At 44.2% G+C, this 24,098-nt stretch overlaps 1 protein-coding gene across 2 annotated transcripts in view; it reads right to left on the bottom strand.

Annotated features, from left to right (window-relative positions):
* The window catches only part of ITGA2 (integrin subunit alpha 2), a 616,173-nt gene that overhangs the window by 148,337 nt on the left and 443,738 nt on the right, over window positions 1–24,098 (bottom strand). Inside the window, exons 10-13 of one of the 2 annotated variants that reach the window (XM_086960619.1) lie at window positions 20,887–20,963; window positions 13,124–13,262; window positions 6,674–6,819; window positions 128–271 (exon numbers count right to left, since the gene is read on the bottom strand). In XM_086960619.1, the coding sequence (XP_086816745.1) occupies window positions 128–271; window positions 6,674–6,819; window positions 13,124–13,262; window positions 20,887–20,963 (506 nt within the window). The remainder of the gene's footprint in view (window positions 1–127; window positions 272–6,673; window positions 6,820–13,123; window positions 13,263–20,886; window positions 20,964–24,098) is intronic. The other variant, XM_086960620.1, reaches the window with a different exon arrangement.

The following is a 24,098-nucleotide window of genomic DNA, read 5'->3' as shown; positions in this document are numbered from 1 at the left end:
GCTCAGTCATCAGACTGGTATTCTGTCTATTGGCTTTCAAATGTTAAGACACATGCATTTTAGAATAATAGGAGAGTCAGAATTGTGTTAGACCGTTGGGAATGTAAGCACATCAAATATACTGTACCTTAGTGACAGAAAATAGATAGACTCGACCCTCTTCCTTCTTTAGCCCGTTCATGAACATTGGAGCACCGACTAGCAGCACATCGGTCACTGAATCTCTGTTAACATCGACTGAGCAAATGACACTTCCGAAGTAGGAGCCCACCTGAAACAATTACAAACAGTCTCACTGTTACAAATGTTTTTCCTAATGCATCGTCTCAAGTATTGAACAAGATGGGAGACATGAGGCCACCTTTCCTTTAACAAAGAGCATTGAGCGCTTCCTGGAAATACTGTGACTCGTGATGTAAGACTAACACATCCCCTAAAAACAGCCAGGGCTGTTATATAAACACATGGGATGGTTCTGAACAGAACCGCCAGTCTGTTTTTAAGGCACTGCAGTTTGTAAGGTGCATGCATTCAATTAATACATTCTCTGGGACTGTGCAGGAGCGGCAGACATGACAGCTTGGAACAAGGGCATGGCAACCAGGCCTCCCTTTTTCAGAGTTGTGCTGTTTCCAGCTCATATCCCAGTATCGAGCTGGAGAGTTTACCCTCCAGCTGATCCAGTGTTTCTTTATCAGTAATGCTCCCACATCTGCATATCATTCAAAAAAAATTGTTTGACCACAAACTATCACACATCACCCCCTATATTGATATTTGTATCCCCATTAAAACTTCATACCAGGATAAAAAATCTACTTGGACACTCAAACTGTCCGTGAGCAGCAAATGAGAGCTGAACATTAGTCCAGGATGCCACTAATACTATAAAAAACATCCCAAGAGTACTCCTGAAGACTTGTAGCAGGCTTAAGTATTCAGGAAGTCCGTGACAGTCAGAGATTCTCAGGAGAACTCCTGAAAAGGGTTTGCCAAACATGTTTTTCTGTGAAAGCAGAGACAGCTGTACAACTCACAACTAATTAAGTGCCCCCAATCTTTCCATGGCATGCTCCCCTTGGGACGCCCACTCCCTGCCCTGTGAGTAGATTTACTCAGGTGACAGATCACAGTTTATTGGGATAATATGCTTCAATTAACAGATTCACAGAATGCAACTTCCCCTTTGGTGAATCTTTTGCTTCTGTAAATCAAGCCATTGGGCGAAACAAGTACAGCATGCACATGCAAATACATTTGGAATCGGGCCATGAACGCAGGCTGGCGGTACCCAAAGGTTTCACAAAGAACAAGCATTTACAATGCAATGGTTTTGCCTTTGTTAAAGTTAAAGCTATTGGCATTGCTCTTGACATTATTTTTATTTATGTTTTTTTAACATAAATGGCATTGTCATTTACAATAGCAAATTCAACCACTCATCTAACCCATCTGAACACCCAGCCACTGATCCACCCGCTCATCTATCTACGCATGCACTTGTCAATCTCTTCATTCACCCACCCAGCTGCCCACTTGTCCATTCCGGTACCCACTCATCTATCAAAGCAGGCGCCCGCCGACCTCATCATACATCCGCTCCCTCGTCCCTCCCTCCAGCTGCCCACCTACTCATCCATCCACTCATCCTTCCACCTATTCATCCATCCGCTCACACATCCATCCGCCCACTCATCAATCTGCTCATCCTTCCACCCGCTCATCCATCCTCTCACTCATCCATCTGCTCATCCTTCCACCCACCCATCCGCCAGCTCATCCTTCCACCTACTCATCCATCCACTCATCCTTCCACCTACTCATCAATCCATCCACCCACTCATCCATCCGCTCATCCTTCCACCTACTCATCCATCCGCCCACTCATCCATCCGCCCACTCATCCATCCGCCCACTCATCCATCCGCCCACTCATCCATCCACCCACTCATCTATCCGCCCACTCATCCATCCTCCCACTCATCCATCTGCCCACTCATCCATCCGCCCACTCATCCATCTGCCCACTCATCCATTCGCCCACTTCTAGGATGGTCAAACAGTTTGGAAAATGTTTGTAAAAACTCACACACTCCTGAGCTTGTATTTTCTCACTGCATGCTGCACGGACGGCCCTCGCAATGCTCCTTTCCTGCGGTGGTAAATGCGCCATTCTGGCAGATTTTCCACTATTGTAAGAGCAATTTATGATCGAGTTTTCTATTGCAATGGCATTTTTTGGGTGCCCACGGTCTGCTTGTTTGACTCTGGCCTTCTAGGTGCCTTCATAACCTGGTCACAACAGCATCTCTGGGTCTCAGCAGCCCTTTAATACTCTAGTGTGCAATGTATCGATGCAGCGCCTGCTCACGCCCTGTGCACTGACGATGATTCAATGCAGTGCCAGCCCACGTTGCTGTGCACATGCAGGGCCTGTCTAGCCCCTGACCTTACATGCCATTGTGTACAGCTTTACAATGTATCAATGCATTGCCTGCCCACACCCCTGTGCACTACCTTCGCATGCTATTGTGCTCTAGTAAACTACTAGAGGGAATTTTAGGGTTCAGATATTCTGGGCGCGCTGCCTCAAGTTTAACGTTCACGTTTGAAAGAACACAAATGGTGATTGAGTGGTGCGTAAAGAGCAGACGGAAAATTACCCCTAACCGTCTAAGAAGTCAAAGACCAAGCACAATTGAACAGCTAAGCTCTCGCAACCACAAACAGAGTTCCACAATTCAGTAAATTGGTGAGTAGAAAAACACAAAATAACATAGAAGCAGATCCTTTGGTGTGATTCTTGTCCCAGCAGGGTGGAGTTTTATTGGGTCCAGACTTGAGGAATAACAGTAAGCCGACACGTGTTTCGTCGTGTGCCGTTGAGTCAACACGACTCTTCAGGGCTTAAACTCAACCCCTAAAATTAAGTTGAGTGAGGTCTGGGCCTTATAGCGGTGTTCCACGTAGGTGGACTAGAGAGAGGCACTGGGATTACTGGAATTCTAATATCTTTGGTTGCAAAGAGATGGAAAATCCTGTAGACCTGAACATAAAGTCACGTACTGTTAGACTAGTAGCGTCTATTCCTTAGAGGTGTTCAGAGACTTCCTGGTAAAGAGCCTCTGAATCAAGCTGTGTGAAATGTGTAGACCGGGAGGGGATCCATAGAGTAGAAAACCACGGAAAACGGGTATGTTTCCTGGTTGGCGGTAAGCTATTATTCGGTATCCCTCCTCCGTGAGTTCCCGGTGGCCGTCTGTCATGAGCGGAACTCTGTTTGTGGTTGCGAGAGCTTAGCTGTTCAATTATGCTATTGTGCTCTGCCTGACAATGTATCATTGCAGTGCCTCCTCACGGCCCTGTGCACTGCCTTTCCATGCCAATGCAGTGCCTGACATGTATCAATGCAGTGCCTGTCTATCCCCCTGTACCCTGCCTTTACATGCCACTGTGCACTTCCTGATAATGAATTATTATTATTATTATTATTATTAAAGGCTTTTATATCGCGCTCTATTACTAAAAAAATAGTATCCTGGCGCGTTGAAGGCAGAGCAGACTAGGTGGGCATAAATATCTAGGAATACAGGGCGTGGGGAGGTTTAGGCTATAATATTAAAAAGATGGGTTTTTAGACTCTTCTTAAAGGAGCAGAGGGTCGGTGCAGTTTTTAGATAAAGAGGTAAAGTATTCCAAGATTTCGCTGCTCTCACTGAAATCGATTGACCGCCAAGTCTGCAATATTTGAATTTGGGGACGGCCATTAGGCACAAATTGGCCGAGCGCAAAGGGCGATTGGGAATGTACAGGGAGAACCTATTTCTCAAGTAGACAGGCCCAGAGTGATGAATGGCTCGATACGCCAGCACTAGGATTTTAAACAAAATCCTGTGGGCAACAGGGAGCCAGTGCAACGCGCGGAGAAGAGGTCGAGCACTGGAACGCCGTGGGACATTGAACAGGAGTCTGGCAGCGGCGTTCTGAATAACCTGAAGGCGATGAATCAGGTAAGCCGGTAGGCCAGAGAACAGTCCATTAGCGTAGTCTAACCGAGAGAGTACCAATGCCCGAATAACAGTCTCTTTAGCTTCTTTCGGTAATAGAGGGAAAAACCTGCGCACAGTTTTTAGGGTGAAAAAACAGACTCCAGTGACTTTGTTTATATGATCTTCAAACTTAAGATTCTTACCGAACCAAACCCCCAAATTCTTCACTGGGCCCGACGCAGCTTTTGGAGGGGTAGGTCGGTAGGCCAAAGACGGTCACTAAAGTCCTCAGGGAAAGAGCCATATAGCAAGATCTCGGATTTGCTTTCGTTACATTTTAACTGGGCATTAGCTAACCATTGGAAGACAGAAGATAGGCAAAATTGGGCCGCCGACGTATCCAGCGCCTGCCTACGCCCCTGTGCACTGTCTTTCTATGCCCCATGCTCTGCCAGTCCGTGCCTCCGTGCCATACCTGGCCATGCCCCATGCTGTGCCAGTCTGTGCCTCCATGCTGTGCGTGTCCCGTGTTGTGCCAGTGCGTGGCCGAATGCTGTGTCAGTCCGTGCCCCGTGCAGTATCCGGTCATGCCCCCATGCTGTGCCTGTCTGTGCTCCCATGCTGTACCGGTCTGTGCCCCGTGCAGTATCCGGTCGTGCCCCCATGCTGTACCGGTCCGTGCCCCCATGCTGTACCGGTCCGTGCCCCCATGCTGTACCGGTCCGTGCCCCCTGCGGTGCCAGTCCGTGCCTCCGTGTTGTGCCAGTCCGTGCCCCCATGCTGACAGTTCGTGCCCCGTGCAGTATCCGGTCATGCCCCCATGCCGTGCCTGTCTGTGCCCCCATGCCGTGCCAGTCCGTGCCCCCTGCGGTGCTCGGGCACGCAGGGCACAGTGCAGCCGTTGGACAGCACATTCCTGAGGCCTGGCATCACCCGCGTGAAGCCAATTAGTTGAACCGCCTCATTCAGCAAATCCGTGGCGGGTTTTGGCTGAAGTCCCGCGGCGCCCGGGCCTGAAAGAGCCACCTTCAGCCGAGGGGGCCCCGGGGCCTCCGAGGGAGAAGGCAGCGGCGGCGACGGGGCAGGAGGGAAGCGCTCTCCCTCACACCCCCTGGGAGTGAGGGACAGGCACTGGGAGTGAGGGACAGGCACTGGGAGTGAGGGACAGGCACTGAGAGCGAGGAAGAGAGGGAGGGACAGTGAGAAGGAGGTCGGTCGGGGCGAAGGAGGGGAGAGAGTGCAGAGCGCCAGGACTGACAGTGAGGAAGGGACAGACAGGCGGCAGCGAGCAAGAAGGGAGAGCGAGCAACAAGAAGAGAAGGAAAACGACAGCGCAAGGGTGAGAGGGGCGGGCAGAGAGGGAGTGGCGGAGGGCGGGGAAAGAGAGAGAGGGGCACCGAGGGGAGAAAGAGACAGATAAGAAAAGCATTAAAAAAGAGGAGCGGGAGGGCCTTGGCGAAGGAGAGGAGCGGAGAGGGGCGGCCACAGAGAGACAGGGTGAGGGAAGGGTTAAGACTAAGAGAGTGTGAGGGGACGAGTGAGCCACGGAGAAACACCGAGGCAGACAGAGAAGAGAGAGCACGGCGTGTGTATGAGAGAGAGACTCGGAGAGCTGCTCTCAGACGGGGGAGTGCGGGGGTCCCACAGCCCCCATCCCTGCGGCCCGGGGCGGAGCTGAAGCCAGCGCCGGAGGAGGAGGACAGAGGGAGGAGTATTCCGAAATGTGGTGTTGATTTAAAGACTTCTCTGTTCCCATTCTCCGGCGAGCCCTGCCAATTACAGAAATCTGATTTGGCCAGAGCTCAACTCCCAAACAGTGCCCCGGAGGCACGGGCCAGGAATGCGCTTGGAGGAATGTGATGTCACGCACCACATCTGAGGCGCGGTGGCGGGGGTGAAGATCGGAGGTTGCGTGTCCCATGTGGGGAAGGCGAAGGTTGGAAAGCCGGGACTTGGGGGTGCGGGCGGAGGGGGGGCGTTGGGGGGGGTGAACTCGCGCGGGGGTTAAAAAGTAATTTTTTTTTAAATAAGAAAACTTACCTGACTGCCCGTGTCCGCGTCAGAGCAGAGGGAGCAGCTCTAGTGATGACGCGGCGGAGGCTCGGCCGGCTGGGCCAATCCCAGCGCGGCCCTGGCTGGAGGCGGACGGCTGCTTCCTTCGGCTGGGGAGCTCGGCTACGGGGGCCGCGGGGGGAAACAAAGGGACAATGCCGGGTGGGCACCGGCTTTAGAGGTCAGCAAAAGACTCCACGCCATGTAAGTGAGGCTCCTTCTCCTTCAGGCGGGTGCCGGCAATGCCGGACCAGATTCGGGGGCGTTCCCGAGAACAGGCTTTCGGCTGACGTTGCCAAAAGCCAAAAAATCTCGGGAACGCCCCCGAATCTGGTCCGGCATTGACGGACAGGCCCGTCTTCCAATGGCTAGCCTCCATTTATGGAGCTAGCCAATAGAAGACGGGGCGGATTCCAAGCCCCATATACTATTCTCATTAGGTTTTTTCTAGCGCATGCGTACTTCGTACGCATTGGCTAGTCAAAACCTAAAAAGGGCTGCATCTTTGCACTGAAAAATCATCTAGAAACTTCCCTTATTTCACACCTGGTAAAAATGACATTATATATAAAAATATGAAAGTGGGACTTTTGCTACTACTGCCTTAAGTAAGCTTATGGAGTGGTATTTACCTGCTCTCCTCTTTGAACCTGAATGACGGTAACATTTCCCTGGGCATTCACATTGTAAACCACCACTTGACCTGTGTAGTTAGATCTAGGTGCACCAGCTACATAGTTGAGCGTTTTCTCGGTGGCAAGTACTGCTACAGAATAGCCTGGAATATACAGAAATAATCATTACAAATACGTTATTGCATGTATAGCAGATAAATGTAGCACGAAGAAAGCTTGAACATATGTATTTGAACAATATATTTCTTTATCAAAATTAGACCAATAAATTATGATAGACATTCAATACATTAGTCTTACATAGGTATTTTCCAGACTTCTCCGAAAATGCAGATTTGTAATGTTACTAACAATGCCAGTAAGCATTATGTCAAAGTAAACATTTAATTTTTACCACTAGAATATTCGCTAAACAAATACTTTCCATGTACTCACAGAGTAAACAGTGCAAATATATTAAACGAGTCTTCATAGCAATAAAACATTAACTGACGTGTAGCAATGGTTATTTCTAGTTGATGTTAAGACCCAAGCATAATTAGAACAATAACTCCCATCAGCCTAAATAAGAGGAGCTAAAAAACAAATCGCCATTGCTGAGCAAGCTCTTAAATTACCTTCTAGGGAGATTTACAAGCATAGGCAAGCTCATGTCAGAAGGAAGGAAGGGTGGGATCTAAGTGAAATCCTCTCTGGAAAAACCACAATTTGACATATGCATTTTTGAACAAAGAAATGTAACGACAGACGTCATTACATTTAAAGAAAGCGAAAATGCTTCCTGAAATTCTCTCTTACATTCTGAGACATTCTCAGTATAGATGTAGGGGTGATGGCTTAGCTGTTCACCATTTTAATGACAAGTAAGAAAGCTAATGTTTAGGCATGATTCCTCTTCAAGGAAATAGCATGAGTTAAGTGTTTCGCCTATTACTCTTAACAGAACCTTAACGATAGCCGCTCATTACCACATGCTGAGAGTAATTCTGCTGCTCTACTAATGGTTTCACAATGCTTGTGCTTAAATCACTGCAGCAGTTTCAATATGGGTGAATGTTCAAAAGGGATCGTAGGTACTGATTTAGAGCATCATTGATGGGCACTCTGTCATTGTACCCTTCTGCTCTTGTAATTAGGCATACAGGATTGTGATGGAGTACCCATCCGCCAAACTCTCAACAGTCTCCCAGCACCTCTTCTGCCTTTTAAATTTGTAATTGATATTTCTTTATTGGCTCTATGAAAATCTAAAACCAAAACACAACGTAAAATACATATAAAACATCAAGGAAGATGTAATCCATGCATATTGTGCCACTACGGCCCTACAAACATACACTAAAAGCATGTTATTTCACACTGGGGCATTTGAAGTTGGCCTCGAATTTCTTCTATAATTTCAGAGCAAACTTCATGCAACGAACTCTCAATTAGTATATTCACCGATGATCGTACACCAGAGTACTAAAAAGTGATAGTAACAAAAATAATCTCGCTCCCCAGGCATCTTTGTGAGGGAACACAGAAATGCTACCGTTCCTCCTGTTTGAACGCTCAAAGCCAACAAAAATGTCATTTAAAAACTCCTAGCTACCACCTACTGTGTGGAACCAGAATATAGAATACTAAATATCATATCTTAATATAACGTTGCCAACATATTAATAAGCTAAGCATATTTATGTATGCATATATTTTGCATACTTCTCGTCATATTTATGTACTTTGACGATACATATCATGTCTAGATGTGTAGATGTGGAGTTAGGAATATTACATCTATACCTGTATATACTTATTCCCTTGATATTTTAGTTGCCTTTATTTGTTTGCCGATACCACTAATGGCTGCTCCACCTGAGGCATGTATGAAAAAATAAGGAAAACACAAGTATCTTCAAAGGCAGACTGTGCATAAACTCTTTGCATGTTGAGAAGAGAAAAGACACAGTGACACACGTGAGCTAGCTGGTATGCCAAAAGTAAAGAATCATGATAAAGAATGCAGAATACTCATAGAATGAATGACATATTTTTCCTCTGCAGACTTTTGCTTAGGGCGAACTCACAGGATGCAAACGTTGGGGCCTATTTACAAAAGCATTTTCTAGTATATAAAATAGTACTGATGTAGAACCCTTTTTCGCACTCAAACATATCTCTGTGAATTGGCCTTAAAACATCTAAAATGAGAATAAATGGGAAAATTCATGTACAGTTAGTACAGATAGTAACAACTGTGACCTCTTTTCACTTTTACCAGTGGCGGCAGGGACAGGTAAGCGCGGTGGACAGTGGGCAGGGTCAGGGTGGGGAGGGGGGGGAAGTCGACAGATGACGGGATAGGTAAAATTAAATGAAAAAAGAAATAAAACCACTTACCTTGCGCTCGCCGTACTTTGCGCTCGTTGCATCGAGTCGGTGATGCAGTAAGTGCAAGGTACGTGGTTTTATTTATTTATTTAATTTAACCTATCCTGTCATCTGTCGACATCAAATCCCCCCACCCCTTCCCGCCTCATCGCTCTTACCAGTGCCGGCTGCCACTGACTTTTTCTAAGAGGGACTGTGGGGCAGATTTACAATAACTTGTGCATCCCTGCATATCAGCAGGGATGCGCCAGTTATTGTGCGCTGCAGCTTCGCCACCCTGGATGCGCCACATTTACAATGCAGCGCACCATGGGGCAAAAACGGCACAGATACGTCACACATCTGTGCCATAAAAGCGGCGCATTGCTGGAGTTGCATCGCAAGCGCGACGCAGCTCCAGCAATGCTTTGGGGGGCCCTATCTCCACCCACATTGCTGCATCAATCCCTACGCCTGCTTCAAGCAGACGCAGGGTTTTGACGCAGCATGGGCCCAAAAGTGACTGAGTGAAATCTTGTAGATTTCACTCAGTGACATTTGGGAGGCGTTCCTGCGCCGGAACGACCCCCCCCCCCCCGCGATGGAACGACTCCTTCTGGCGCAGGGCTTTACAACGGGACGCATCTGGGAGATGTGTCACGTTGTAAATACCCTGCACCATGACGCATCTTTTGCGCCACCACTGTGTCACAAAAGTGATGCAACAGCGGCGTACAAGAGGTGCAGGGGGCTTGTAAATCTGCCCCTTTGAGTTTTGTTGCAGCTTCGCAAAGGCATGTAAGAGTATCTAAAAGAGTACAAGTCTAGTACTTCAACTTCAAATTTAGCTTTATTCGATTTTTGTTGCAAAATCATAAAAGCACATATTAAAAATACAGGCAATAAAACGCAAAAAAGTTTAAAATAACACTCACAGATATTTACACAAGGCTAAAAATGATCGGGATTTACAGTAATCAAATTATCTCCTGTTAATCAAAATTTAAGGAAATACAGATGGAATCATACAAATATATACATCCTTGCTATTAACATTTTCCCGAACAAATGTTAAACAATAATAGTTAATTAATTACATGAAATTCATAAGTATTTCTAATACAAAGATACAAAGATAAGTTAAAAAAGGAAGTTAAAAAAGAAATAACAAGGCACTACGCATAAATAAATTACCCAAATCACATGGTGTTCCTCAGGCCAATGAGTATCCTTAGATTGGAGGACACCGCTTTTATAACGAATTCTGTTTCCAGTTGTTTTAACTTACAGAAAGCTGCTCTGCATCCCCTTATTCCCCATTTAATAAGGATCGGCTTCGAAAACCTTTTTCTAGGGGTGGCATAGAATTTGCAAAACAGGATGCAGTGAATATTGGTTTGGTAGGATAAATCATCGCAGGGGCACTTCGCTAAGTGTTTGGACCAATCATTACAATTGGGAAATGTCACCAAGAGAAAATAAGTATCAGCCCGGAACCTAGTCAGCAGCATTCGAGAAAAGGAACTAGAATCTAGCAATAAATAAGGCTGTATCCTTACGTGAGAAATAAGTGACTGATTCGCCATGGCGGTGTGTTTACCCTTCTCAATGTACCACCTTTTTTTATCCAGATGTTCCAAGATCAGTTTTTTAAGAGTGCGTCTTGGAACCCTTTCTAAACACATTGGGTTATCAAAATATTCTTTGTGCCCTATTTCCGATGTCATGGTTTTGATATACTTTAACCATTTAATATTTACAACTCCATCTAATGATAGACAATCTGTAACGACATCTCTATTTAAAGATGTTTCTGGGGTTACCCAGATTTTATGCCATAGGAGCAATGGGGAAGATTTAATTGTATCCTCGATGAACGGTAACCCAACTTCATTATGGCTAAAATAAGTAGGCATGGATTTAGGGGCTGCCAATAAATAACAAATGAAATCATTTTCAGAGCGTTGAATCTGCTCCGCTTTAACAATCCCCCAAAGCCCAGCCCCATAAATGCCAGTAGGAATACATTTTGGTTGTAAATCTGGATGAGTTCACACACTGGGCGCCCACCCAATTTCCTGGAAAAGTTTATCAGGGCACCATTGGCGCTACTAAAGGCAAATTTTCTTGCAAACACTGCCTCTTTCCAGCTCCCTCTACTGTCAAAGTTAACTCCTAAGTGAGAGAAGCTACTGGTATTTTCGATCTTTTTTTTCCCCCAAAAAGATTGCCTTACTAGATCTTATCGAGGTACTACATGTCATGGAATATTTTTTCGAGACATTGATTACTATCCCTCGGGTACTCATATAATCTGAAAATTCAACCACAGCCCTTTGCAGGCCGATGACAGTATGTGACATTATTGCTGCGTCATCCACATACAAAAGGATGGGGGTAGATTTTCCCCCCATGGCGGGATAATCAAACTGAAAATCCCGGAGGTATTGTCCCACACTATAGATATATAGGGTGAAGAGAAAGGGTGCCAAAATGCACCCTTGTCTCACATCTCTTTTTATGTTAAATTTGTCGGAACAATCTCCCCCCTCCCATACCGTACCCTGGCCCCTCCGTCCCTGTACAGTTCCTTAATAAATAATAGGATCTGTTGGTCTATGCCCATATCACTGAGCGTCTTCCATAACATAGAGTGGCCTACACAATCGAACGCGGAACTTAAGTCCATGAAGGTGATAAATAGACTTCCTCTCTTGGCTTGGGTATACTTGGCTGTCAGTAATGCTAAATTTAGGCCCTGTTCAATCGTGCCCTTGCCAGTACAGAAACCGTATTGTAGGATAGTAATAATTACCTTTTGCTCCACCCAGACCTGCAGCCTATTAAGAATTATCCTACCCACAACCTTCATTAAGGCATCTAAGAGAGATATCGGTCGATAACAAGCGGGATTATTCCTATCCCCTTTTTTTTAAGATTGGTATAACAACTGCTTCTGGCCAAGTTGAAATAAAGCCAGGAGCATTAGAGCAATTTAGGACATTTGTTAACCGGGGTGACCAAAGACATAACTCAGATTTATATAGGTCAATTGGGACGCCGTCCGGACCCGGTGCTTTCCCCGAAGCACTGTCCTTAATTGCCTTAATAACCACCACGTGCTCAAATACGATCCCCAATGGGAACGGCTCTGAACGGCTCTGATCGCTCCATCTCTACAAGTGACACCATCTGGTTATCTATGACGTTATCACTCTCAGGTATATTAGGTTTATTATATAAATTAGCGAAATGCTTAACCCAGATGTCCTCTGGAACAGCTACGTCAATAATGTCTGTTTCTTTATCTGTCAAAAAGGGAGAGTTGATTGGGAAGTTATAACTAACCTTAATAATTGTTTCTGGTTCCTTTATTTTCAAACAGAATTAAATGGGATAATGGTCGCTCAAGGCGGCATCAAGTGTTGCCCAAGACAAAACTAATGACCGGTATCTGGAGGATAGGAGGGTAAAGTCAATTATGGAATTTACCCCTCTCCCATTAAATGTTGGTTTAAGCTCCTCCGCCGGTGAACAACTTTCGTTAATATAGCCCAAATCAAACTCGTATATAAATGAGTTTAACAAATCCCCCAACCTGGAATGAACAAAGTGAGTTGGTACATCTTCCCTATTCTCTGTCAAAAGACAAGTACCAGTGGCATTACAGGTACAAAGCTAACAATTAAAATCTCCCACCCATAAGAGCGCCAAGTCCCCATCTCCTACAAGTCTAGTATTATTTCCTACATTAATTGTGCAAAAGTATGCAGAGCAGAGCCCATCTTGGCCATTTTTTAATGAACGAGTTCCTGATTTTGCTCTTTAGAGGTGAAGTGTTATTATGTTGCACTGTGTCAGTGAGCCCAGAACACTGTTCAGTAAGAGATGCTATCATTAATACTCTAATACTACAATTATTACACAATGTAAGTAAACAGCAGACTGCTATTTTCAGGTATACACGACATTATGTTTAAGAATGATTGATTGTTGTCATGTTATTTTCTGAGCTTTTGCTAGTAATCATATTATACTGCGCTGAAGACTTCCTGTTTGCAGAAGGTGATTACCTAAAATGTGCCAGACCCTTACCTAGGTATGAACTGTGATTCCGGTCCTGCAGGACTTTTTCGAAGGCATCATTTGGAAGGATAAACTCTTTATTTGGTGTTTGATGAACTACCGTTCCAGTCCAGTCATAGGCCCCAACAGCACCTAACATCATAACGTCCTATGAAAATAAATGGCATCAGTGGATATAAACACACGGATTTTATTTTTTAGGAAACATTCCTCTCTTACGTGGTATTTTTTGCACACTTCCATCTATCCATTAGTCTCTAATTTTGTCTCCTAAGTTTACAAATGAAGCAGGAAATGCCACACGTTTGGGGGTAAATGGTAAGCCAAGTGAGAGACAAGGTCCCATGTTTAAGAATCAGTGTTGGTGTTAGGCATCTGATTGCATGTGCGTGTGTATTGTTGCTGAATGGTTCATGTCACACGGTGGGTAACCAACAGCAAGGTAAGAGTCTAGCCTGCACTCCTTTTATTTTTACCAAATGTTAATCTTTTTCTTGAAAAATTACCGTTATGTTCTGGGAGCTTCCCAGTGGGTCAGTTGAGCCCACAACTGTAGTTAAACTGCTTTTAGGAGGCCTAGTGTAAGCTATGTCTGAACCGGGAGCTCTCTCTACGTGTCCCTAAGGTTTCAGAGTGTGTAAATTCTGTTAGTGAAGTTCAAATCAATAGTTGTTCAATAACTCATTCAACATGTTTTTTCAAAGTTTAAAGGCTTATTTAGTAAGCATTGTTTCAATTCATTACTTCAAAAATATTTACAAAAAATAACATAGGTTCAAATATAAGTCAAGTAATCAAATTATTGTCCACAAAAAATACAATAAACCAAATTAAACATTTCCCAATGCATTTCGTGTCTACTCGACCCTTCTTCAGGGGAATTTCAAATGTAGCAACAAATTCTGTACACAGTGTCAAGCACTTCAGTCCGATTTCAGGCACTGCAAAGTTAATGAAAAACAATTGTATTTCTTTTGCAATAAGAACCATTATGTACAAGATAAAAAATAGAATTAACACTACATCCCTCTTTATAATGTGCAATCTAACATGCATGTATGAGATTATGCTGTTAGTGTATAGAACTGTAAACCAAATCGGTAGTTCATGCCGAAAAGGGTGGTAAGTTCAAACTATATGAGATACCCACTGGATCGCCCTCTCAAGTGGTGTGGGTTTGAAAGACCCTCATAACCCGAATAGTTAACATTTTCAAAGTAAAAAAGAGAAAAAAGAAGAATCTCAATACTCGCTTTGTTCAGGAAAACTACCTGTTCAGTGCTCCAACCAGTCCTTGAATATGGTAAAATGATCCTACAGTGTCCAGTTCAAGGTCTGCAGGGATAATATACAGAATGCTTAACGTGAATGTTAAGCTATCTAGATGATGGTAAGTGCTAGGTAAAGGATCAAGCTATCTTACCTATGATCTCGCTCGCTGTGCTGAGGATCGAATGTTTACTCGGGCAGTATCCCGCTATGGAATCCAAAGTCTAAAAAGAATATGATGACGCCCGTTATATCTACCCTATATGAGTTAATGACGGCTATGAAGCCGGTCATGATGAGTTCTTACCGTTTACTTCGTGTCCGTGAACGTGTCCCCAATTTTTCTCAGTGGTAGAACCCGTCTCCAAGTGCAACCTAGTGTGAAGCAAGTAAAGGAAAAAATGATTCCTCCACTCATTCCTACTCCATTTGTGCTCACTTAGCGAGCGCCATGGCGGCGCAATACGCTCACCTTCTTCCTCTAGCGTACGCTGACCTCTGACTCCTCAATCACTTCCGGCATAAACATCCGGTTAGATGATGCTTCTTTAAATACCGATGTCTAGCGTCATGAAGACAGACCATAGTTATATTAATTTTACTGGATTGATGGGGCCTTATTTAAAGACTCCAACATGAAGAAATAAAAATAATAATAATAATAATAAAAAATAAAAAATAAAAATAATATAACATGCCCTTGTGGATTAACCTACGTGGGAAGAACTTCCCGAAAAGTCAAAACTCGAATCATCGAGCACAAAAGCACCATACGGAATAAGTCCACAACTTCTTGCTTAGCAACACACTGGACCAAGTCCAGTCACTCTATACCTCAACTTCGATTCACCATTTTAGAAGTGGTAGAAAAACACAAGGGTGTAGACCACAATGTAGCCTTGGCACGCAGAGAGACATTTTGGATAAAAATGCTAGGTACATTGACACCAGGTGGGCTTAATGATCAGTGTGAAATGGTTTGCTTTCTATAAATTACATGAATAGTAACATATAACCTTAAGTATCATCACTAGACATCATGACATGCATTGAAAAATACGATTGTATCTCAAATTGTGAATATGTTTGATTTTTTGTACAGGATTGACACTATAACCGACCGCGTTTAACATCCATAACGATCGATCCACGTTTTTTTAAGAATATATGGATACTGAATCCACCACACACCTCAAAAACTTCTCTCGCATGCCTTTATAGTTCACACATAATTCCTTTTATTTTATGCATGATTTTCTTCACAAAAACACGAGAGGCGCGGAATACTTTACAAGTTCCGCTTTTTGATGATTTTAGGTAGAATTCACCAAACTCTTTGCACGTGTTCTTTACCACCTTTATTTTTATTTTTTATTTTTTATTATTATTATTATTTTTATTTCTTCATGTTGGAGTCTTTAAATTAGGCCCCATCAATCCAGTAAAATTAATATAACTATGGTCTGTCTTCATGACGCTAGACATCGGTATTTAAAGAAGCATCATCTAACCGGATGTTTATGCCGGAAGCGATTGAGGAGTCAGAGGTCAGCGTACGCTAGAGGAAGAAGGTGAGCGTATTGCGCCGCCATGGCGCTCGCTAAGTGAGCACAAATGGAGTAGGAATGAGTGGAGGAATCATTTTTTCCTTTACTTGCTTCACACTAGGTTGCACATGGAGACGGGTTCTACCACCGAGAAAAATTGGGGACACGTTCACGGACACGAAGTAAACGGTAAGAACTCATCATGACCGGCTTCATAGCCGTCATTAACTCATATAGGGTAGATATAACGGGCGTCATCATATTCTTTTTAGACTTTGGATTCCATAGCGGGATACTGCCCGAGTAAACATTCGATCCTCAGCACAGCGAGCGAGATCATAGGTAAGATAGCTTGATCCTTTACCTAGCACTTACCATCATCTAGATAGCTTAACATTCACGTTAAGCATTCTGTATATTATCCCTGCAGACCTTGAACTGGACACTGTAGGATCATTTTACCATATTCAAGGACTGGTTGGAGCACTGAACAGGTAGTTTTCCTGAACAAAGCGAGTATTGAGATTCTTCTTTTTTCTCTTTTTTACTTTGAAAATGTTAACTCTTCGGGTTATGAGGGTCTTTCAAACTCACACCACTTGAGAGGGCGATCCAGTGGGTATCTTATATAGTTTGAACTTACCACCCTTTTCGGCATGAACTACCGATTTGGTTTACAGTTCTATACACTAACAGCATAATCTCATACATGCATGTTAGATTGCACATTATAAAGAGGGATGTAGTGTTAATTCTATTTTTTATCTTGTACATAATGGTTCTTATTGCAAAAGAAATACAATTGTTTTTCATTAACTTTGCAGTGCCTGAAATCGGACTGAAGTGCTTGACACTGTGTACAGAATTTGTTGCTACATTTGAAATTCCCCTGAAGAAGGGTCGAGTAGACCCGAAATGCATTGGGAAATGTTTCATTTGGTTTATTGTATTTTTTGTGGACAATAATTTGATTACTTGACTGATATTTGAACCTATGTTATTTTTTGTAAATATTTTTGAAGTAATGAATTGAAACAATGCTTACTAAATAAGCCTTTAAACTTTGAAAAAACATGTTGAATGAGTTATTGAACAACTATTGATTTGAACTTCACTAACAGAATTTACACACTCTGAAACCTTAGGGACACGTAGCGAGAGCTCCCGGTTCAGACCTAGCTTACACTAGGCCTCCTAAAAGCAGTAACCCACAGCAAGCCCATGTTGTGAAAGTGGTGAGCCATCACAGTGCTCCAAAAATTCAGGCAGTACTCTTGGGGGTGATTTACGAAGATTTTGCGCCATGTTTGTGTGTCACAAAAGTGAAGTAAATCGGCGCAAAATCTTTTTTTTGCAATTTACTTTCCAGCACAAAATTTGTTAAGCGCTGGAAATAACAAAAAGTAATGCAAAGCAGCTCATGGCGCTCCTTTACATTACTTAGCGCCACGGGGGCGTACCATGTGTGGAGCATGGGCATCCCCATGCAACCACCCAAGGTTTCTCAAGCTAAACCCAATTTACTAAATAAAGTACGTGGGGGCAGATTTATGTTAACTGCCGCATCCCGAGGGATGCGCCAGTTAACGTGCGCCACAGCTACGCCACCCATGGTGCGCCGCATTTATAATGCGGCGCACCATGGTGCAAAAACGGCACAGATGCGTCACGCATCTGTGCCGGAAATGTGGCGCATTGCTGGAGTTGTGTCGCAAGGGTGACGCAGCTCCAGCAAGGCTCGGGGGTGCCCCATCTACACAATGCTGCATCAAGACCTACGCCTGCTTCAAGCAGGCGCAGGGTTTTGACGCAGCATTGGCCAAAAAGTGACTGAGTAAAATCTCATAGATTTCACTCAGCCACTTTCAGGAGGCGTTCCTGCGCAGGAACGCCCTCCCCCCTGCGCAGGAACGCCTCCTTATGGTGCAGGGCTTTACAACGTGACGCATCTCCTAGATGCGTCACGTTGTAAATAGGGCGCATTGTTTGCGCCGCAGTTGCGTCAAATAAAGTGACGCAATTGCGGCGCAAGGGCATCATAAATCTGCCCCATTGGGTTTAGCATGCTTAAACTGCGCCCTTTTAAAGTAGGTGCAAGGAAGGAGAAATGGTTTCATTTCTCCTTCCTTTTCCGACTTTGCATGCGAGCCGCACTGTGCAGCACGCGTGCAAAGTGGGAAACGCTTTGCATCTTGTCTAGGCATGGTATCTTGTACAGAAGGATACCCTTCCTGTACAAAACCTATGCTAGACTCACGGAGACACCCTTGCACAATGGCGCAAAGGTGTCTCCTAGGTGCATGGCTGTTGATTTCAGCGCCAGCGATAATTGAGGAGGCGGAGAGTGCCTTATTTTAGTAAATAAGGCGCTCTCCTCCTTCTCCTTTTCACTTAGCGCAGCATTTGCGGCTGCTGCATTGTGCTACGTGACAACATGATAAGTCTGCCCCTTTGAGTCTTAGGTGCTGCGGGAGGGGTTTCTAGAAAACGTACAGACCATTCTCTGCCGCGTTTGTATTTAGTCGAGTGGATTGTGAGGAAGGTGAGAGCAGCAGATCACAGGAAGCAGGCGGCACTGTGGGGCAGGAGGTCCTTCACTAGATGTTGACATAGTCTTGGGTGAGGTCGGGCAGTGGCATTAGCACAGTATTACACTCTGATCTTTCTTTAATCGGCTGCCATTAGAGGGTTTTCAAAGTGATTGAGTCATTGTCAGGACAGCATTGTTGTGGACCTTCAAGAGTCTGTTGAATGTGTAGTTGGGAGTTCATGCAAAACATTGCAACTTCAAGTATCAGGGTCGTTTTGTGGATGTTTTAATTTTTCAGCTGGGGAATAAAATGCAAAGGATGTACAACTTCAGTTTGGATCTTGTACTTTTGTGTTTGGAAAGCGAGAGACTTGTCAAACAGGACTCCATACGTGGATCTGTGGGAGCACTGTACTCAGCCAGTTGAAAAGTGTTGATTTGACTAGACATAACAGCAATATTTTCTGCCTTTGCCCCTTTGAGAAAGTACCAGTTGTGGTGCATCCAGGGTTGTGTATGCTTCGGAAAGAGTAACTCTTGAAGTGGGTACACGGGTGAACAGCTCTGCATTGAGAGACACGCTTTGCCACCATTCAGTTCAACATTTTTGCACTGCTTGTAATTTTTTATTCAATGATCTCTATATTTTGTGAGTTCACTTGAGGTGCGCCATCATTTTTGAAGTTCCCAAGTAAAGCACCACAGTTGTCCACAAATGTTTATCTCAGCCCATATTAAAAGATGGTCACTGTCTTCTCAGACTAGGGTTCTGTGGAGGCCAAAGGCACACCTTGAGTCAAATTTGGTATGCACCGGTTACAACGCATTCGTTACTCCGCACTACCATTACAACGCGACTTTTACAACGCATACCATTACAACGCATTGCGCTGGGGGGCGCTATAGGATAGGGAATAAGTATAATTTACTATCCAACACCTTCCCTAGGGTCCACGGGGACTGGAGTTAGAATAGTAAATTATACTTACCACTATCCAGCACCCCAAAGCGCTATGCGTTGTAATGGTATGCGTTGTAATGGACGCGTTGTAATGGTAGGTAGTTGTAACGGTATGCGTTGTAACATGGTACATCCGTCAAATTTCGGGGGGGGGGAATGGTGTCGGGGGCTAAGAAAAAATTTCGGGGGGGGGGGCTGAATCTTTAGGCAATCGGCAGAGTCGAGCTGCAGGGGCTCTTGGAAGGGGTGAAAAAACAACAACGCCCCATTAACATGCACAAGGTCTTTTAAAGACGTGTGAAGTGCTCGGGTGCGGCTGTGAGCGGGCCCGGGAAGTGTCTCATCCCAGGCTGCCACACACGACGGGGGGAGGGGGGGCTGAAGCCCTTTGAGGACAATGGGTGTTGCGCGTCTGGTGGAGACAGTGTGTGTGTGTGTATGTCTGTGATTGTGTGCCATGTTATATATGTTGGGTGAAAGGGGTACAATGTGGGATGTGAATGATGCCCTATGGATATACATGAATATCTGACAGTCTGGTTAATAAGATTGGCATCTTACTACCCCCTCCCCACACCATTTGTAGATTTGGCAAAAACTACACCTGAAGAGGAAGCCTTTTGTGGAAAAAAAGGGGTTACCCCTTAACAGATTCTGTTTATTGCATTGGTGGGTGTCACCACCCCTTCCTTTAAATTAATAACCAATTTTTGACAGTTTGTGAGTAGAACCATATTATAAAATGTACTCATAACTACATTTTCGGTGTTGCTGAATATTCCGGTGGGAGGGTATTCAGAGATCAGCTCATTGGGGTGTAGAACCCGGGTGAATGTCTTTGAATGGGTCCTTTTAAGGTTCTTGTGAATGGGTTGCCAATCCCTCAATTTTTTCCCTGGTATATTTGTACCCTTTATCTTTAATGGTCAAGGTGATGAAATGTATAGTACACCCATGATTGTGGGGCATGAGCAAACCTCCCTGGAAAGCAGTGGAGCGCTGAGTATTTTGATCAGAAAGAGTAGCGGGTTAGACATATGCCCACCTCAGCATACCATATTATTTAACAATTACTAACAACTAGGCAATGGCTATTAAACCAAGGTTGACAACACTTCCACTGTGCTATGCATTGTGGCAATAAAGCATGATCTGTGATTCATACATATACAGTGCTTCATATGTGCATATTGCAGATCTGCAATGCTACTGGAATGCTCCTGTTCAACTGAATGCCATGACTTTTGTTTCCCCCAATGAAACCAGAAATTCGAGGCTTGGGGACATTGTTGTTTCTTTGTGCTCTTTCTTCATCTAAAGTGCCATTATTTCATAGTTAATCTCTATTTGAATCTATCTGGTGGAAAGATATTGAGCAGATCAATATTTAGCATTCAGTTGAAGAAAGCATAAGGTTCATGTGATAAACTTTGAGTTGGCTTGAAGAATAAAAATAATAAATTACCTTGTTCTGAGAGTATTGAGCACTAAATCCAACCTGTGACATTTCCAATTGGAAGGTATCTCCCCCCTGAACTGTACCTGTCGCAAATAAAATATAGACAGCAGTTAACATGCGAAATAAAAACGCATTTCTCCTGCTAATGCATGCCAACTGCTTTTGTGCATGCCAATGTTTTCATGAATTAACATATTTAAGCCAAACCTATTGACTTTTCTAACTGTTGTTAATATTTGGAATCTTTTACTCCTACTTTTCCCATCCAAAACCAAAGCACAACATTGTAGTTCTGGACAAAAAAACAAAGTACAACATTGTATTTCTGGGCAGTGTTGCGTAAGGTTGCCCACTGATGACTGCCTTTTGCTACTTTTGATATGGGCTCCTGTGGTAGGGACAAGCCAAGAAACACACTAATAGAAATATAGAAAAGTGCTGAAGGCCTTTCTCTACAGACAGACATTTAGACTAGAGATTGCCTTGTTCCTTGTTCCTCCACTTATTTGTTTGAAATACTACTGTATATCATTTCATCTCTTATAACGCTCAGAAGCAGTTTTAGGTTAATGAAAGCGCTGTACAAAAATAATAAAATAAAACGAAAATCCCAAGTGAATTCATGCTCAGTCAAACTAATTCACCCATAAAATATAGATTCAATATTCTGCAGCTATGTGTTAATGTTTGAGAAGATAAATCTAGTATTACATCTGCAAAATATAGCCTTCAAATTTGCCATTGTTTCACCGCAAGGGCTTGGGCAGAATGGGATGTGACAGCGTTTATACTCGGGGTAAACTAAGAACAATGGGGTCAGCATAACCCTAATTGAGGGATGGGGTAAGCAGAGAAAAAAAGGGATATTTTCATGAAGATTTTTATAGTGACTACTTTGAAACTTAGACAGCAGTGCTTCCTTACATATTGACCCTTAGTACGTGCAACCATTGAAACAATCTTTTATCCTGACTTCACCATCTTTCTACAGTAATAGGGCCTACGATGATGTGATGCCCACATTCCTGTGATGAAAATTGCCACAAAGAAGTCTGATTCTCCAATTAATGTGAGTCCGATACATCTATATCATGTCAAACAAAGGTCCACAAGCACTGGACTTATGTCAAGTTTTTAGGTATTCCTAAAAAAATAAATCAAAATGAAATTCATTTACTTAGAAGATATCTTATCCCAAAAATATGTGTCAAATCCGGCACGTCTGTCTTTATGTTGGACACCCTTCATCCACATGGATGAACAACAAAGAGAATTTTGAATTGAGATAAAGAGCCAAACGTGAATTTCCAGGACTGGAGGTACACTTAAAAAGATTACAGAAGTTGTATTCAAAAGAAACATTTAGTACCCTCGCACCTTATGTAGAAGTTAGGATGGATGTTGAGCACCGCCATGCATTTTAGCCAATTATAGAGCAGCAAGCAAAACTCCTCCTAAAAACATGGAACAGGAATTGAGTTTTTAAAAAACATGTGGTGTGTGCATTCGCGAAGTCCAAATAGCTGGATTCAACCCAAATAGCCAACGCTAATCAAAACATTAAACAATGCAACCGGGAGAAGGGGCTGACCCTAGGCTGTTTCAACTGGAAACGATTTGCAAGTGTGCAGTGGGCCTAATGAAAGCAAGTAAAATGGACCCCTATATTCTTTGGTGGGCAGCTAAAGACAGTCATAACTTAGGGGCACTGGGCCCCTTGCCTCCCTATTCCCCATTGCACTGTACCTACAGCACCATTAATAGCTATGACCCTGATAGCCTCTTGATACGGCATTAATATACTTGGCTCTAGAAATACTCAGCGGGTAACGGGCCAAGGTTCATGGCTGATATTAACATAATTTCTTAGGCAAACCACACCCAACTCATCCTCTCACTCACCCGTGACACCACCACCACCACCAGAACCAACTTCCACACATGCATGCCAAACGTCGCCGACTGGATGAAGAACAACTGCCTGCAGCTGAACACAGACAAGACGGAGGTACTGAACTTTGGCAACAGCAGCAACACATGGAACAACTCCTGGCAGTCATCAGACCTAGGGCCCGCACCCACTCCTTCCAACCTTTCCAGAGACCTCGAAATCATCACTGACAACTAGCTCACCATGAAATCACAGATCAACGCTGTCTACTCAGCCTGCTTTGTCACTCTGCGAAAGCAATGTAAGATATTTAAGTGGCTACCCCTGTACACAAGATGCACTGTGACACAAACCGTCCTCACCAGCCGACTGGACTACAGCAATGCTCTCTACGTAGGAATCGCCGCACACCTTCCACAGATACTTCAGACCAAAGAGAACGCCGCAGCCAGACTCATCTTTGGCCTTCCCTGACAAACTCACATCACACCCCACCTCAGGAAACCTCACTGTCTCCCTGTATAGGAGAGATGCTAATTGAAGCTGCTGATCCACGCATAAAAGGCCCTACACAACCAAGGACCCGCCTACATTAACCACCGCCTGAACTTACTGAGTATAAAAAAGCCATTCTAGCTGCCAAAACCACCTATTTCTCTACAAAAATAATGACAGCGGAAAATAAATCTAGGGAGATCTTCGGCATAGTGAACGACCTGGCCTTCTCCGATAGAGTTTCACCTCAGATCCCCCCAACCCAGGCCCTATGTGACCAATTAAACACCTATTTTTTGGACAAGATTGAAACCATCAAAGCCAACATCCCCCTCCCCTCCTCTACCTTTGTCGATCCTTCCCCTCCCATTGCTCAATGTCATCTTAATGCTATTCCCCCCCTTACTGAGGACACATTTTTAGAGATACTTTCCAAAGTTAAATCGGGTTCCCCGGCAGATATCTGTCCGGCAAGAATCCTACAACAGATTTACTCTTCTTGTCCCCAGCCCCCCATCACCTTCCTTAATAGTTCCCTTACTCAGGGAGTGGTGATCCCCGCCCTCAAATCAGCTACTATAGGGCCCATCTTAAAGAAATCCGGCGCTGACCCTTCCATCTCAGCCAACTACCGCCCCATTTCCTTGTTACCCTACCTGGGCAAGGTGCTTGAGCGCCATGTCACCTCGGTTCTCAGCGCCCACGTAGAAGCAAATGGGGGCTTAGCTTCTCGTCAGGCCGGCTTCCGCCCCAGGCACTCCACCGAATCTGTCGTTGTGTCGGTCCTGGACAACCTCAGGGAGGGTATGGATCATGACAAACACCAGGCGCT

Source organism: Lissotriton vulgaris, chromosome 3_1, assembly GCF_964263255.1.
Source record: "Lissotriton vulgaris chromosome 3_1, aLisVul1.2, whole genome shotgun sequence".
NCBI lineage: Eukaryota > Metazoa > Chordata > Amphibia > Caudata > Salamandridae > Lissotriton > Lissotriton vulgaris.
The sequence above is the reverse complement of the archived record's forward strand: the minus strand, read 5'-3'. Positions and strand labels throughout refer to the sequence as shown.